This window comes from Protomyctophum parallelum (genome assembly GCF_964188405.1).
Source record: "Protomyctophum parallelum genome assembly, chromosome: 5".
In the NCBI taxonomy this organism is placed as follows: Eukaryota; Metazoa; Chordata; class Actinopteri; order Myctophiformes; family Myctophidae; genus Protomyctophum; species Protomyctophum parallelum.
In genome coordinates, this window is record NC_139702.1 from 11,450,078 (window position 1) to 11,468,833 (window position 18,756).

The 18,756-nt window shown below is 44.8% G+C and overlaps 1 protein-coding gene across 1 annotated transcript; it reads right to left on the reverse strand.

The window, feature by feature from the left end:
* Positions 1–3,442: 3,442 nt before the first annotated feature.
* vps37c (VPS37C subunit of ESCRT-I) lies at positions 3,443–18,192 on the reverse strand. The gene is made up of 5 exons (XM_083764916.1): positions 17,407–18,192; positions 16,620–16,729; positions 11,537–11,708; positions 7,831–7,913; positions 3,443–5,784 (listed from the first exon to the last, which is right to left on the reverse strand). The coding sequence occupies exons 2-5, from the start codon at positions 16,710–16,712 to the stop codon at positions 5,104–5,106; spliced, it is 1,029 nt and encodes a 342-aa protein (XP_083621042.1). The 5' UTR covers positions 16,713–16,729; positions 17,407–18,192; the 3' UTR covers positions 3,443–5,103.
* Between the last annotated feature and the right edge of the window lie 564 nt (positions 18,193–18,756).

Here is an 18,756-nt window from a genome sequence, read left to right on the forward strand (position 1 = left end):
CAATCTACAGTCATCATATAATTCGTCACCATCAGAAGAACAGATAAATCCATCTTTGTTATATTTCCCTCTGAATAATATTAATGCTAGACTATATTAGAAAGTATCCCTTGTGCTTCGTCTAAAACACTGTAATACTATGACTCAAATCTTGATTTCTTGCCTCTGAGATAATAAGTTTGACTACTGGTCTTCCGTGGCTTGAGAGACCAGGGTTTAGGTTCAATTCGACATGGAAGTACAAACTGGTAATTAGCTCGCTAAATGATACAGAGCATTCACTCTCAGCTATTCGTGGTTGGCACGTGACGAGTATCTCATGCCAAGTTTGATTTCTGTTTTGATATTTCTAATCGACAAAAAGGGAGAAAAAAAAAGGAAGTTAACCTGGCCCTATACTTTTATATGTGTGCGCGCGCGTGCGTTTGGTGCGGAAGGCAAATTTTTCCATAGTAAATTGATATGCAAACGATGCAGTAGTGTAGCAAACTGTCTCAGCACCATATCCATTAATGAATGACATGACAAGAGAGCAAAAGGATGTGGAATTAATTTCTGTGATTCTGGTTCCCGATTTTTTTTCCCCCTCCTCCTCCTTCACCACTTTGTTGTTCAAAAACCTAAGACAGATATTCAGTGAAGAGACACATTAAATATACATTATTTGACAAGCTTATGACAGATGAATGGTTATTAATCCCAGCAATACCACACTTTAAGGAAGGATCTTAACATTAACAATCTCTCTTGGTTAGCATGGCTGTCACTGACTGGACCAAAGATGTTCTTAGTGCAAAGATGCTTCACTGAAAGTGATCACAACACAGTAGCATAGTGTAAATGTGTGTCGTGTGATAACTGGTACCAGAAAATAGGACTGCATTACATTATTTGTCAATTCTCTCCAGCATTTTCGCACCTTGAGGTCAGGACTGATAAGTTTGCTTTGGTTTTCAGTAACGGGAACACCCTTGATCAAATTTGCCAACATTCATATTTCATAATAAGCAAACGGATTTCCCACCAATCTTTTGATCGTTTACGGTCCACGTTAGCCACTGTGATTCTGGTCTTTTTGACAAATTCCCGGTTTCGGTTGAAAGATTAATATTTGCGGTCAAACATGCATCAGGAAGTTGCCGTCACGTCACAGCATTCAGTGACAAGATGTTTGAGGGAAAACCAAACCAGATTGGCAGCTTGGGGCCCCTTTACCGAGTTCTTCTCACTGCCTTGCCTTCCAGTGCAGATAAGCCAGTAAGGCAGCATCAAACAGAAACAACCCCAAATGCATACAGGCGCCCAGGACAAGTCACCACGGCAGACAGAAGCTTCTTTATAGCGTGTTACTGTGTCACTGACGGGGGCGTGATTGTGGTCTGCATAGAGTTGACACAAAGAGGAAAGCACAGCTCTTGGCCTACATATAAAAATGTAGTGTTAATTTAACTCGGTACGGGTCAGATTTTCTTACACTCCCAGATTTAAACTAACACAGATTTGACAGTCAGACGGGGGGGGAAAGAAAGAAAAACAAATGACTATCAACAGTCTATATACCGGGCGTTATAAATGCCAATCTAAGTTGTTCGGGGAGACCCTAAAATCTGTACTTAAATAGAGAAAAAGCTAAGTGAACTAGAGTGTCAAAATGAATACGACATGCATTGTCATGAAAGAAAGTTGTACATTAAAACATAAAGAGTAAAACTGGTTGACAATAAATAAAAATAATTCCAGATGGCATGTAGCTTTGTACCTGGTATATTCCCTTAGCCTGGCTAACTTCACCCTAGACTCCATCCAGAATGCACACAGCAGATGCTGTACCATGCCATTAGCGTTAGTCAGTCTAATGTTATTCCCTGGCTTCTGAGCACATAAATGATGTCCCTAATCGGCTTCAATATATGGCTTCCCTTTCTACTCATGCATTTCACACTCGTCAACAATTCAACTGTGAAAAGACAAAGCATTCAACTAAATTCCACAAGTCAATGGTTCCCAAAGTGAAAGCAAAGCAAAGTATGTTTACCCAGGGTAACTGGACTAAGCTCAAGAACTTGTTTACTGCTCATAGAACATTTCATGGTAGTGGTTCAATGCCTTGCTCAAGGGCACTTCAGCGGTGGTAATTTTAACGTGCCGGTCCGGGGAACTAGCGACCTTCCGATATCAAGACCGCTCCGCAAACCGTTCGGCCACCGTTGCCCCTGGCCTGGGGACTCCCACGGTGGTTTCAAGAGTTCCAAGTTAAATTATTGATAGTTAGGAACCAAATGGACCCATACAGGTCTCCTACTCTGAGCGTGTACAAATGGAACCGATGCATTTTGTTTCATGTGTTCACCCTCAGAGTTATGTGGGTAATGCAGTGGTTCTCAACCTTTTTTCTGGATCAGGGCCAACTTGTGTTATAGTATCATAAAAAAACCAAATGCTAATGTTTTGCCATTTGCAACATCCTCACGGCCCACAGGTTGAATCACTGGACATTAAAAATGTTGGAGAATCACTGCAATAAGTTTGAAATTGAAAGGAATTGACCCCCCCCCCCCCCACACACACACACACACACACACTTGAGTGACTCCGTTTGTGACAAAGTCAAGATACCGAAAAGAAACGACTGGATTGCTGCGTGTGTGACATTCTTGCTCACAAGAGGAATATGATGGTTGGTGACCCCATGGCTGTTCCTCTAGCGCCACCATCAGGCTAAACATTCAAAACGGGGGACATTTCTAAGCCCCCCATTTTGGGGCGGGAACCTCTTTTGGTGTTTTAAACATTATGTTATAATTTAGCTATTGAAAAATAGCAGATCTACAAGCTCATAGCGCGCCACCGAGTGGCTCGCTATGAGCTTGTAGATCTGCTATTTATTTTTAAACAGTGAAAATATTTATTTCAGAAAACTGGAGGATTTAGAAGATTCTTTTTTAATTTTGAGGTCAAGCCTAAATAAATCACTGTCGTCCGTTTCTGTGTATGCATTTGTTAGCAAGATAACTAAAACTGAGAGAATAAAGAGCAGGCTGTTCACTACCACCAACTTTTTTTTGGGGGGGGGGCAAAGGTCACAGTCAAAATTGAGAATGGGTGGATATAATTCGTGACATTTGATGAGCAGTAGGCTACCCCGAGAACCTGAAACATTAGGGTTGAAAAGGTCAAGCTCAAGGTCACAATGAGTTTAGGGTTTACTTTGCACCCCCTGGTACATTGTCTAATACCAAGAAAGCAGACCATAACACGTGACACTGGCTCCCTCCCGGTGTGTCAAATAATTGTTTTCAAAATACCACCGTTGGTCTATAAACTAAAGCTTTGAATAGTTTATGGTTAAAAAATATATATATATATATATATGGAACTGGTGACCTTCTGATACTCACTCAGATACCGCTGTACTGACTAAACAAAACCCTAGCCTCTCCCAAAAAGTGACAAAAAGCCTTTTATTTTTTTTAAACTGTTAACTGCACTGGTTTGATTCCAGAGAACACAGGATCGTTCAACTTTTACTTACGGACATAAATGACCACATGACAAGGCATGACATGGAAACTCATTGTTGTTAGCGTCTCTGTCGGGGTGGAAACCTCATATATCCACAACAACTGTAACTTTTCAGGAGTGAAATTCAAAAATGAAATAGCAGATTTACAAGCACAAAGCACAGAAAAGACACCCTTCCCCGAACCCTAACCTCAGAGGAAGCCACAGGTGATTTTTAACCCACAGCACAGATTAGTTTTACCCCGCCACGCATGTCAGGAGCCATGGTTGATTATAAACCCATTTTGGGCGGGAACCCTTTTTGGTGTTTTAAGCATTGTTATACTTTAGCCATTGAAAAATAGCAGATCTACAAGCTCATAGCCCGGCACCAAGTGCTATTTTTGAAAAATCTTTGAATATATATTCTTTCAGAGCCAAAGTTTTTAACTCAAATCTTTGCTTCTGGGGGGGGGGGGGGTCCCTGGAACAACATATTTTCAGATGGGGGTCGGTGGCCAATTAAATATAATCTTGGGCCTTGGGGGTCCTTGACATGAAAGTGTTTGAGCACCACTGACAGGGTTTTTCAGAAAACTGTCAGGATTTAGAAGACATTTTGTAGAATCCTTCCCAGGTGAAAGTGGGCTAACCAACGTATGCAGCCCAGAGCGACCACAAAAAATATCAAATATGGAGATAAGAGGTTTCTGCTCGACAGCGACGTTTCATGCTTAATTTATATTCTGTTGCACGCTGTCATCTACATGCTCACAACGCTGACAATACAGTCATCTGCACGCTCACAACGACAGCGTCGAGACACACTGTGAGCTTGTAGATCTGCTGCAGTCCTTTAGCATGCAACAGACTATAAAGGAGGTTTGTTTAGCAGGTTGCACTGACAGAGGACTGACCGATACGGTGACTGTGAACGAGACTGTGGAGTGGACAGTTGCTGGTAGAGAAGTGGACTGGAACTGCTGCTCTACGACGATAGTGTTTTAAAAGAAAACTTTGATTTCTAAAAGAGAATATAAATTAAAAAGACAAAAAAACAAAAACAAATAAATGTATCAAGAAATGGGGAGTGCACTTTGAGACACTTGAGTGTTATAAGGAATTTCTGATTGCCAAATAGCATCTCACACACACACACACACACCAAGACACACACGCGCACGCGGAAAGAGGGGGGAGGAGCAAGCAAACGGACTAGAATGAATGTATGAAGGGCCAAAGACAAGGTGGAGTGTTCTTAACACTCAAACACAACACGACAACCTGAGACTAGTGTCATAGATGGGTTGAGGGGGGTGGGGGGGGGGGTCTAGAGAAGAGATGATGAGAGAGAGAGAGAGAGAGAGAGAGAGGAGGGAGAAATAGTGCAACAGAGAAATAAGTAAAGCAAGAGACCCTCTTGGATGGGACAAACTGCAGACAGGGTGGGGGAGGAGGAGGGGGACACAAGGAGTGTGGGGGGGGGGGGGGGTCTGACACCGAGGTCGGGAGGGGGGCGGAGGGGTGGGGGGTGAAGATGGAGAGACTGAACGAGGGGAATCGAACAGGACTTGGAGAACAGCAAATAGAGCGCTAGAGCTTTCAGGAATATGGCTGAGGTACTCCATATCCTGGTCTGTAGACGGGCCGCCCCGTCGGGGAGTGGGAGTTGGAGTAGCCGGGCGCCGCCGGGTAGCTGTAGCCGCCGTAGGAGTAGGAGGCCGGGTAGGGCGCCGCGCCGGCCGGGGGCTGGCTGGGGGGGGTGTACTGCCCGAACGCCGAGCCCGGGTGGCCCGGCGCGGGGAACGTGGGCTGGGTGGGGTAAGGGCAGGCGGCGGCGGCGGGGGCTCTGGGGGGGGGGTGGTAGCCCGCCGCCGGGGCGAACGGCGAGCCGGGGCTGGGGTAGGGCGGGAACTGGGACGGCGGGTTGGCGGGGGCGGCGGCGGCCGCCGGCATGGGGGGATGGTGGTTGGGGGGAGTGACGGGGTAGGGGGCGTAGGGCATGCCGGAGGAGGGAGCCGTGGCGCCCGCGCTCGGGTGCGTGGGGCCGGCGGGGGGGTGGTGCTGGTCCGACGTGGCGGCCGTCGTGGTCATCTGACTCTGGTCGGAACACGTGGACGACGTCATGATGGAGGGGTCGGCGCTCTCGCTCCTCTGCCGCAGGACGTCCTGGAACTTCTCCACCCGCACGCGTCTCCGGTGGGCCAGGGAGCGCAGTGACAGGAAGCGCTCCAGGAAGGAGTCCAGAGGCAGGGAGCCTTCTAGGAACTCGTCGGCCAACACCTGGTTGGAGGGAGGGACAGAGACGGGGAGGGACACGAGGACAGTTTGTGACATTTATTGAATATTGAACACTAGAGCTAAATTCCAATACCCAAAATCTCGGACACTCGCTCACTCCCACTCGGTCACTCGGGGTCATTCCAGCGTGACCCGGAAATTGTTAACGTTCCGATTGTTAAAGCGCTCCATCGAGGAGGAGAGGAGAGTCGAGTGGAGGAGCCGAGTGAGCTCTCCGAGACCGCATAGAGCGAGTGTACATCAGGTGCAGGCTCGGTGGGGTATTTTGTCTCCTCGCAGCGGATTTCCGCATCACGTGTACATGTTTTTTTTCCTTCTCCAGTGACATAAGTCCGCCTCCTCCACATGTGGAACAGAAAACACTGATGAAACCCGATACTGTGCACCCCCCCCCCCCCCCCCATCCACTAGCTGCCGGCCGGCTGACTGGCTGAAGTCGCCGACCCAACGGCCAACACACACATGCACGCACTGTTCAACTGTTTGTTGAAGAGACACATTTTCGCTGAATGAATAGAGCTTCAGAATGATAAAGTAGCCTATCTAGCCTACTTATGTGAAAGTGAAAGGACCACAACAAGCCACTGGCTTTATTGCGTTGTGTGAAGCATAATAAAAGTAGGATATATAAATTAGGCCGGCTATATTGTGCGCACCTCAAAAGCTATAGTTAATTTATCTCTGTGCATGCCTGAATGCACAGACTGCTATGAATGACGGTGACAAAAATGGAAAAAAATAATATTTATATGTGGACTGAACTGAATATGTAAGTCAGAGAGACTATACCTAATTCCTGTTATAGTGTCCGTTATTTGCAAAGACCGCGGAGGAGGACTGACTGTCGGAGGAGGGGGGTGATTTATACGTGTGCGCATCCTGGCGCTTATTCACTATTTCAGGAATAAATAGCCTTGCCTTGCACATGTTACCAATACATACACATTGGCCTCGGACCCTCGGTTACATGTACAAAATGATGAATTGTCTATTCTGCACTGTACGGCTCTGTTCGGACTTCGGAGTTCCAGTGATCCAGCTGTGTGACACCACTTTTGCTTTGGTATGTTTTCCCATGCCAATAAAGCCCTTTGAATTGAATTGAATTGATACACGTCATTAGTGATCGCGGATTGTGCCGTCGCTTTGAAATGACAGCGTAGTACATTCCGATTCCAGAGGAAAATTCGACCACCACTCTGTCCTCGCATAGAATCCTCTCCTCCTCCTCTCCTCCTCGCTGGGGGCGGAGCCGAGGAGCGAGTGGAGGACGCGAGGAGAGTGAGCGAGTGTGAAAGTTGCGGTATTGGAATTTAGCTATAGATATTTTAAAAAAAAATGGATGCCTCATTGGCCGCTGCAGTTGGTTGGAGCGATGTGTGTTGAAGGATTTACACTGGGAGAGGAAGTACACCGGAAGAGTGGAAGGCATGTTACGTCACGCTGCCACTCAAGTTGATTACTGGCCAATCACAGCACATCTTTTCCGGGACTTATCAGACGCGAACATGGGCTCTGTGACGCATGCTCATGCTTCCGCGGGGCTTCACAAGGAATGTCAGGAAAGTTTTGCCCTCCCCTGAGCACATACGCTCCACAGACGGAAAGAGTGTCTACGTTTATGTCTATGGTTGAACGTACAAGGCTGATCAGTGTTGCCAAGTTTGCTTGTTATAAGCTATTTTTTCGCATGCATTTCTGTAAAGTCACTTGCTTGCTGCTGGTCGGTGTAAAGGGTTCGAGTGGCATTTGTCTCTGTATCGTTGCAGATCAAGTGAAACGATGTATCGGCATTTAACCGACAGTGGCTCAGGGGTAGAGTGGCAACCAGAAGGTTCCCCGTTCAATCAATGACTACAACATGACGTAAATTACCATCCGCTCCCGACCGGATCATAAAAACCCGAAAAGGAATGCTAGGCTGTTGACAGAATGCATGGTGGGCATGATAGTGCCGGTTCAGCAGCATACAGTGCCTGTACTAAAAGCTGTGAAACATCCATTTTGATTTGATGGAGAAGGACAGACCTCAGACTCTGCCTCTGTGTTGCTGCCCTCTGTCTGTAGTCTGGAGAACAACGCCTCTGGGGACACCTGACCTACGATCCCGTCTGGAAAGGAGGGGACAAGAGAGACAGCAGCGAGGAGGGGACAGGGAGGGACAGCAGAGAGGAGGGGACAGGGAGGGACAGCAGAGAGGAGGGGACAGGGAGGGACAGCAGAGAGGAGGGGACAGGGAGGCAAGAGGGACAGCAGAGAACAAAAAAGAGAGTGGGAAAAAAAAGTAAATATCCAACTTTCATGCATGGCACAAATATTAAAATGTAATTCTAATCTTGCTTTTAACAACTGAACTGAACCCTTATCAAAACCCTTATCAAAACCTTTCAAACGCAGGCTAGAGATAGCCGTAGCTAATTAAAGTAATGATGTGTCAATTTGATTCAGATGTGCCAAAGAGCAAGCACTGACAGTGTTATTTTCAATGCTCGCCAACTGGTACACCTAAACCAAATCAAATCAAATCAACCCACAGTTAATTGCATTAGCTGCAGTGTTTACTGTGCTATGACACTGTGATGAAGTCCGCACAGTATAAATCTGTAAGTAAAGCTCAAATACGCTGATGCACAAAGGTTTGCTTGTCGACAACAACTGATAAGCAAGATATTGCGTTGCATCTTTTTGCTGCCTCTGTGCCTCGTTGGTAAAATAATCTGCCATTTTCCTGGAGGTAAGACAAACGTTATGAATCCTGCCTGTGGGAGCTTCATTCACCCAGCTGATGGCTCCAAAAGCTCCAGTACGTCCAGAACAGAGCTGCTAGGAGGTAGGATCCTGATGAGTGCGTAGAAATACGAGCACATCACACCCCAACATCTCTCCATTGCAATGCCCCGTGCGATGCCCCCACAGTAACTCCAGCCATTTGAGTTACCCCATAACCTATCCTGTAGTGCAGTGGTTCTCAAATGCTGTATTTCCAAAGGAACCCCACGGCCACAACTCTCAGTACATACTGTACCTGAAAGGGTTCATTTAGACATGGGGTTTTCAACCTTTTTATACTGAAGTATAAAAATCACACCCGTGTGAACCGAGTGGTGCAACTCCCCTCTCTCTCTCCTGCTCTAGTGTAGGGGTTCCCAAAGTCTTCCATGCCAAGTACGCCATAATAACGATATCCTCTGACTGACTATATCGAGAAAATAGCCTTTATACAAGCTCACATGCGTTATCATGTGATGCTTTTAAGCTTGCTATTTTCACTATCTGTCAAATGCATGATGAAGTATGTACAGGGCTTAAGTGGTTAAATAAAAGGTTAAAAGCATTAATGAATGAATGACCTAACAAGTAAAACATTGTTAACGCTCCACACCGTTGAGCACACAGTCAGGACAACTGGAAAATCTGGTTTTCCTCATCGACACATAGCCGACAGACAGCTAAACGTATTAGAAAGACATACAGTAAGCATGTGTTGACTAGACAGTTGACTGACATAGCCTAAATACTCACTTTGCCACAATCCATAAATGCATGACACACACACACACACACACACACACACACACACACACACACACACACACACACACACACACACACACACACACACACACACACACACACACACACACACACACACACACACACACACACACACACACACACACACACACACACACACACACACAGGCAAGTTGAGCAAAAGAGAAATCCCTAACGACAGACAATGTTGAGCGAGTCGGTTTGCCTGTGATGGAAGACTAGTGTATAATGTTTGGATTTGACCTGAGATCAGATTCAAAAAATGTCTTCTACATGCTGACAGTTTTCTGAAAAAGCTATGTTTCTGTGTCAGTCGTTCTTTGATTTTTCAAAAATAGCAGACCTACAAGCTTGTAGCGCGAAACTCGGTGGCGCGCTATGAGCTCGTAGATCTGCTATTTTTCAATAGCTAAAGCATAACATAATGCTAACACCAAAAGGGGTTCCCGCCCAGAATGGGTTAAAAGTGGTGCGCAGGGTGGGCGATGGCCGAGTTAAAGGAGAATTCCATACTGGCTTTCTTACTTTTATTTGTAGTTGTTGCGTCCCCACCAAAGAGGTCCAGGTGTTATTTTGTGCAAAAGTGCATTATTGGCTATTTCCCCTACCATAAGCCCTCAATGGGGGTTGGGTTTTTGTGCTAATTCGCTTATTACCATCATAATAAGTAGTAAAGTGTGCCGCTTGGGATACTATTTAGATTATGAAAAGAGGATATATACAAAAACTAAATTTGAGCGATGGAAATAAGCGAATTAGCCCAATTCAATTCTATTCATTCCACACACACACACACACACACACACACACACACACACACACACACACACACACACACACACACACACACACACACACACACACACACACACACACACACACACACACACACACACACACACACACACACACACACACACACACACACACACACACACACACACACACACACAAATTGTATAAGTCTGTGGTCTGGGCCGGGTGCCTTTCCTTCTCCACTCTCACTTGTGGTCCCATGCAGTAACTTATTCTTACTCCAGTTTTAGGTGATAAGTGACCACCGAAAACTACAACATGACATCATGCCGCGGCGGTCACCACTCACACAACCCATCTTTACTAACTGCTGCCATCGGTGGTCACCTCTTCACCGAAAACGAACTATGAATAGGCCTTTAGTCCTGAGGGGGGATTCAGTTTCAGGCTCAGATGGTTATGATGAGCGCCCATGGGGGAGCAGTTAGGGGGATAAATGTCTTGCTCAGGGACACACAGACAGGAGCCGGGAGGCGAACCGGCAACATATAGTGATTACCAATGGGCTCTGTGCACATAACTCTTCCTACTTCCTAGTGAGCCAACAGCAGCAGTACCCCGACTCTGTACCTTTCAGTAAACAGTGTTGTCTGTATGTGTCTCTGACAGTCTCTAGCTGGGAGCATCTCACCTTTCAGTGAACAGTGTTGTCTGTATGTGTCTCTGACAGTCTCTAGCTGGGAGCATCTCACCTTTCAGTGAACAGTGTTGTCTGTATGCGTCTGTGACAGTCTCTAGCTGGGAGTATCTCACCTTTCAGTGAACAGTGTTGTCTGTATGTGTCTCTGACAGTCTCTAGCTGGGAGCATCTCACCTTTCAGTGAACAGTGTTGTCTGTATGCGTCTGTGACAGTCTCTAGCTGGGAGTATCTCACCTTTCAGTGAACAGTGTTGTCTGTATGCGTCTGTGACAGTCTCTAGCTGGGGGCATCTCACCTTTCAGTGAACAGTGTTGTCTGTATGTGTCTCTGACAGTCTCTAGCTGGGAGCATCTCACCTTTCAGTGAACAGTGTTGTCTGTATGCGTCTGTGACAGTCTCTAGCTGGGAGTATCTCACCTTTCAGTGAACAGTGTTGTCTGTATGTGTCTCTGACAGTCTCTAGCTGGGAGCATCTCACCTTTCAGTGAACAGTGTTGTCTGTATGCGTCTGTGACAGTCTCTAGCTGGGAGTATCTCACCTTTCAGTGAACAGTGTTGTCTGTATGCGTCTCTGACAGTCTCTAGCTGGGAGCATCTCACCTTTCAGTGAACAGTGTAGTCTGTATGCGTCTCTGACAGTCTCTAGCTGGGAGCATCTCACCTTTCAGTGAACAGTGTTGTCTGTATGTGTCTCTGACAGTCTCTAGCTGGGAGCATCTCACCTTTCAGTGAACAGTGTTGTCTGTATGCGTCTCTGACAGTCTCTAGCTGGGAGTATCTCTCCACCAGGACGTCTCTCTGAAGCTCCAGACGGGGTTTCATGTCCAGGTTCTGCTCGGCCAGGCTGCGGTTGGACGCCAGCGCCATCTCCCTCTCCAGCTGAATGTTCTGGATCTTTTTGGAGAAGGAAAGTGGGCAGAACAGTCGTCATTTTACGTGGCAATTTATTGTCATGTGCATGAATGCTGTAAAAAGATAGTTTTCTTTTAACCCATTTTGGGCGTGAACCCCTTTTGGTGTTTTAAGCATTATGTTATACTTTAGCTATTGAAAAATAGCAGATTTACAAACTCATAGTGCGGCACTCGCTCGGGTCCCTGGAACAACATATTTTGAGATGGGGGTCGGAGGCCAATTAGATATAATTTTTGGGGGTCCTGGATATAAAAATGTTTGAGAACGACATGGGTTTTTTCTTTTTTTTTTTAGAATAGTCTGCAGGTTTAAATGGGTTAATGTTTGAAAATGTATGCACATTTTTCAACAGATTAATTCATATAGATGACTGGATAACTTGTGACAGCCTAGGCCTAGTAATGTTTAACCGGTCCTTCTAAACATTTGTCCAAACCCTGCCAAGAGCTTAGAGACTGTATGATACCGGATTAATTCCTTGATAGAAGTTGTTTGGTGAACATCACGTGTTGTGGCCGGCCACCCACCCACATCCACACACACCCACACACACACACACACACACACCTACCTCACCTCACCTTTGAGTCAGTGTGACAGGCTCAACAATACTTCATTTTATTATCTGCATTAGGGCATTTTGATTAATCACATTTTGATTATCAAAGAGGACAACTGTGTCGTGCAAACGAAAATCCAGACATTAATTTAAAAGATACTAGTCAAATTAATGCCCACTGTGCAATTGTTGCTCGTGCATGACAAAAAAATGAGTAGTAGAGTAGGTAATTTACTTCAATTGTGAACCTATATGTGTGAGATGTTGGGAAAAACTAAAGCATGTGCATCTCAATGAGAAGCATTTCCATCAACGTCTACGGCATTAACCACATGAACCCTAGAGGCCCGATTCTGGGCACGTCATATTAGGCACACATCTGACAAAAATAGGCAAACATTAACATCCAGAAAAATGTGCAAATCTACAAGCGTAATGCTTATAATGCAACGCAATGTGTTGTGAGACTGTAGATCTGCTATTTTCACTATATGCCGTACAGTGAGTGACAGGGTCTAAAGGTGCTTAAGGGAAACACTTGCACAGTTGATTGTGCATTTCAGTTAATTGTTAACTTAATAGTTGTCATATTCAGGCTGGCACAGAGGGAAAGGTAGAGGTTCTGCAACCACAGGAAAACAGCTAAAGATATTAGTCTGAATGTCAGAATTAATGCAGATCAATGGATGGAAATTTGTATGTATTTGATGTATCACCATGTCTTTTGTTCCTGCTTACTGTAAATCGCTCTGGATTAAGAGCGTCTGCTAAATGCCTAAATTGTACAATAATGTACAGAATGTAACATTAATGCTTCTTTCCAACATCATGTTGAATTTGAATTGAATGAATAGTTTATTTCGGTACTTGCATTTCTAAAGACAGATTGTATTATACGGTCAAGTTTAGCACCGAAAAGGTGTAGGCTGAAGCCAAAGCTTATTATGCCTACCCTTTTTAAGTAACATTAGTTACTGACAAAACAAAAACTAAGTAATGTTGTTAGAGTATCTCTCTTTAAATAAATAACTACTTGGGCAGTGCCAGTTTTCACTTTCTCTGTCTTTGAGACTGTAGGAAAGCCGATAGGGAGACGGGTATAGGGGAGATTTGATACTAATCCTGCAGGAACACGTGCAGTTCCGGAGACCCATCTCCTGAAACACATTTCATATGATGCATACCAAGCATTCTCTGATGACGGTCATACTGAAGATTATGCAGATAGTGAGTGACATACTCTATGAAATCTATTTGTCAAAAGTATTTCCAAACCATAATTTCCTCTAGCACTTAAATTGTCACCTATAGGATCATGTGGTCTGTATACTAGTGCTGATGCCTTTCCAAACTTTGGATTTTGGGGGAAATACTGATGCCCGTTAAAGATTTATTTTCCATATAAAAAGAATGTACATGCTGTGAGACGTGTACTTGGAATTTAAGTGGTAGGATGGAGTACGTGGGGAAGCAGCTATTTTCCACTTCCAGGCTGCTGATCACAAAACTAAATTTCTTCTCATATACGTGCAAGTAGTAACTTTGTGTTAACCAGGCAAGTTGTGGCTATTTATAGTAAAGACCTTTACTATAAGGGAGCGGTTGCAGTTTGTGTGTGTGTGTGTGTGGGGGGGGACATTACACAACATGTGACTGATCAGCATAACCACAGTCTTCGCAATGTCACTGAGCAGCTCCACTGGAGAAGTTGACGGTTAGTTTGAAACTTTCCAGAACCTGTGAAGTTCTGTGATAGATGTTTGTTTTTGTTTCCATAATAACCAGGACCAAGCATGAAGAGCGAGGGGAGGTACAGCATAGAACTACAGCTCGCTCTATTAATTTTCTCAGACGTTAATGTTATGTCAAAATAACCGTTGCTGTATGACAAAAAATCTGTTGTACTGCAACTGTAAGCTGGCTGTCCTCTGAGCTGTTAATGGTGGTGTTGTGTTGCTCAAGTGTTTGGTTGCAGTGATGTCATCTCAGTTCGACCAATCAATAGCAGTACAGTGCTGCTTGGTTAACACATTGGTTAATGATTATTAACATATTGTCACTTTGCAATTTTTATGGGTACTGTATTTAGTACAGCAATTTCATACGCCATTCTCCATTGTCTTTGCTAAACTAAAGGGCTACTCTCCTCGGGATATGATGCTTTTCAGCATAATGTTATGCCTAATGCAGTGGTGTAGTGAGTGTAATGTATACAGTCTGCTAATCAGACCACGCCGATTCATACTCCTATTTTAGAGCCGAATAAAAGTCGGTTCGGCACTGTAAAGGGGGGGGGTACCGTCCTAAAGACGGCTCTTCGGTGCTACTGAAAATTTCTGATGAGCCGAAATCATACAGCGAAACAGCGGTAAAATAGGAGTATGAATCAGCCCTTAGGCTGTTTGAGGGTTCCGTCCCTCTACAAAACAATGACTACAACATGACGTAACTATCATCTGCTCCAGACCGGATCACACAGCAATTTAGTAACCCAGACAAGGCTTTCCTGTGTTTGCCTCCTTTGGGAAACCAGGACTACAGTTACAAATAGCCTACACTGTTCTTCCCCATTTTCATTGTTTTTGGCACCATGGCAAGTCTGTTATGAAATGGGGGGTTGCACATATCACATATCCATGCAGCTTTTGAATATGATATGATGGAGGAACATGAATTGCTGAACAAAATGAATCTGTATTACACATTTATTCTAACAGAAATACTTAGGGCCTAAGCCTATACATGCGCATGTCAGACAGGAAATAATTAATATGCCTAATGCATAATGTACCCGGCAAAACAAAGTATCTTAGTAGCGCAAATACTTGGATAAATGGATGACAATTACTGACATATTGTATCAGTGATGTAAATAGGTTTTCAATATAATGGGTCCCGGGACCCAGGGGTGGTCTTTTAGATGGGTCCCGGGACCCAGGGGTGGTCTTTTAGATGGGTCCCATCATGGACATTTCACAAGTCCTCAAAGTCCCGATTCACCAACGTTGCATGAGTCATATTATAAATGCACCATTTGTCATTTTTACAAATTGCAGCATTTAACTCCCATTTCATCTTATATGATTATAATATGGTTATATTCATGTAGAAAATGTATCTGAAAGAAAGAAAAGAAAAGTACAGTGCCGAATACAGTAGTGCGTCCATGGGACCCCCAGAAAGGTCTACGGATGGGTCCATTATCAATAATCTGGGTTTGGGAGGCAAAATGCAGCCTATTAGCATCACTGTTGTAGAACTGTTATAACTGTTAGGATAAATTTGTAATACAGATTCATTTTGTTCAGCAATTCATGTTCCCCCATCATATCATATTCAAAAGCTGCATGGATGTGCGATATGTGCAACTCTTAAAAAAAAACAAAACAGATGGAACCCTCAAACCAGAACTTCATTTCCCTCAAACCGGAAGAATAATACCTTCCCAATAAAAGCCTTGATGTGGCGTAGTTTCGCAGATTTCTAAAATATGAATGAGAGTGTACTTTCCAGAAACTATATAGCGTCTGTATACCTTTGTTATCCCACAGGGAAATTCTATTCCGATTGCCGGCTACGAGAGAACAAGTCACGCTTGTATTGGGATGGTATTATTATTGGATTTTTTAACTAGTGGTGGCTATGCAGCGCCAAAACTCTTAAATGTATGTATATCAAAATAGTTCTAGGCTATTTACTTGCATAATGAGCAAACGTTAGTGTCGTCATAATTATGTCATCACTGTAATTCAATCAGCTTGTGAAACCACCAGCCACTGTTATGCAACCCTTTTGACTGCTTCAGACAATACATCTGACACACCTACTTACTTAGCAGGTCAACACAATGGACGATCACCATTGATATGCATCCAAGGTACGTCGGTCATTCCTATTGTTTCCTATACTCCTGTCTCTCTACGGTACAAATGAAATAATACATATATTTGCCTGATGAAGACCTTGTAGTTCGTAACGTTGCAATTGTTGCCTCTTAATAAAGTAAGTCTCTGAGCTCTAGAAACTAGTGTGCAGATGTTTTTTCTCCTCTTTGACAAATACATAAACATGAAAGATTCCTTAAAATGACTTCTTGAAGAATATAATTTCCATCAGCCCACTTTACAAATACCTAACATCACACTAGCACACTTATAGCGGAACCTGGCATGTGAGCTTGTAGATCTTCTGTGCACGACACCGGAGCGCATTAAGTATAAATCGCCCTCAGTCTCACAACAAGCTGGTGATCTCTCTGAACCATGACCACTACCATTCATGGACACAGACAGAAGTCATTTTCATAACAGAACAGGTCTTATTATTATTACCTCATCAGACTCCAGCGCCATGGACTCCACCCTCTCCGTGTTGTCCAGGAGCTCCTGCAGCTCTGATTGGCTCAGGTCCTGGAGCTTCTCCATTTGATTGGCCAGGATGGCTGCCCGTCATCAAGGAACCAGGAAATTAAAGTTAAAAACAGTGTGAGGAATCAGAAAGCGTAATAAACGTCCAATCACATTATGTCGCACACTGGCCTCGTTAATACGGGCTCCAGCCCTCAAAAAGCTGTTTTACACAACAGTCTAGTTATTAATTATTAAAGTTCTTGTAAATAGGAGTAACAGACATTACAATGAATGCCGTTTAGTGCCTTAGCTTTTCCCCGCAGTGATAAGCCAATTAATTAACTAGATATAATACCATAACATATACTCCTATAATACGCCTAGGCATTTATACTCCGCCGTATGACGGCGTCGCTTGTCGAAAACCAACATTGACGCTTGTAGAACGGTTCTTTTTGGGCGAGCGACACCGTTGTACGACCCGAAATTAAGCTTTTAAAAGGCAGCAAAGGTTGAGTTTCCCAGCTAGCGTACGTGTAAGCTAAATGTTAACACACACAACACATACGCACACAGGGTGTACCGTATAATAAATATAGTAGACGTAGATGGGCCACAAAACACGTCAAGCCTCATGTTATCTTCTGTAGAAACAGCGGCGCCGTGCCGAGGTAAAATAAAAGGTGTAAAAAAACACAGATCTCGCTTGGAGATCTTCCTCTTTTTTATTTTATTTTTTTTAAATTGGGGCACTTCATGGTTTACTTACCGGTCCGGAACGCTAGCAAACCAGGCCGAACGTGGTGGTGTTGGCGGCGGCTGTGTCACCAGGCAGCGGTCGCGGCATTCAACAACAACAACAACACGGGAGCAGGACAGACAGCGGAGGCCGTGGTGGCACAGCAGTGTGTCTGTCGGTGGTGGTTGGCAGCACCCACAAACCCGGGGTAAACCCTCCCTGGCCCGCCCGCCGTTCCTTAAATTCTCCCCCCCCCCCCCCCCGACCAGAACAACAACAACAACCTGGCCGTAAAGGAGAGGACAAGACCCGGCCCGACAGACAGGGATCCGGGCGGCCTCTCGCTCGTCTTGGCCCGTACAGTGGGGCGGCTATATAAAAAAACGCTTTATTATTTTAGCTTAGGGTAGGTGACACAGTTGGTGACAGGCAGTCCGTGTGGGTAATAATGGTGACTTCTTCTCCGAGAGACACACAGCCAGGGAAAGCCCGAAGAAAGCTCCGTAGAGGAACTGACGGCTTGCTTTTTTTTGGTGGTGGTGGTGGTGGAGGAGCCGAGCAGCAGCAAGCAATAAAAAAACACGTCCGTGCTAAAGCGTAACTAACGGCGGCCCGCCACGCGGTAGGGTCCCTCCCGACGACGGTTGAAGAACGTGGTCGTGACGGTGTATTATTCGAAGAAAACACGGAGCGAAGAAGAGCCCCCCCGGCCGCGCTGTGACAACAAAAACACGGCTATTTTGTCGCAAAAGATTATATGGGAAAGTTTCTCGTCACTCTACTGGCAGGAACCGCCGCCATTTCTTTTTGGGACTAGTCCATGTTGTCCGTTTTCCACGGGAAATGTTTTTTTTTGGGGGGGGGGGGGGGGGGGGGTAAACGTAAATTTAACGTCGAACGAGCACCACCACCGCAGATATAGCGTGTCCTTGATATTATCGACGTCGTTCGTGTTTATATTATAATTATGCTGGACTATATATATATTTTTTTAAATGGTAATAAAGCAGTTTATGCCCCCTATTTGCTATGGTAGTGGTACAGTCCTGCGCTCAGCTGATTCCAAGGGAAACCCCTACGTGACAGCAATATTCCATCTAACTGCTGCCTGCCAGCCTGCCTGGAACACTTGTGTCACTGGGAAATATTATCATTTTAGGGCAGGGAATTATTTTTCTTTCACTCGTAAAATATTGGTGACAATGGAGAAAGTTGTCTGAAATGGAATTTAGACCCTACTTAGAAACTAGAAGACCAAAACATCTTGAGGCTCATAAATAATTAGATTTATTATGGGGCGGTGGCAGCAGTACGCCGTTTGTTTGGTTTGGCCCTATGTCATATTATTCTTGTCGGGTAGAAAGGTGCATAGAAAGATGC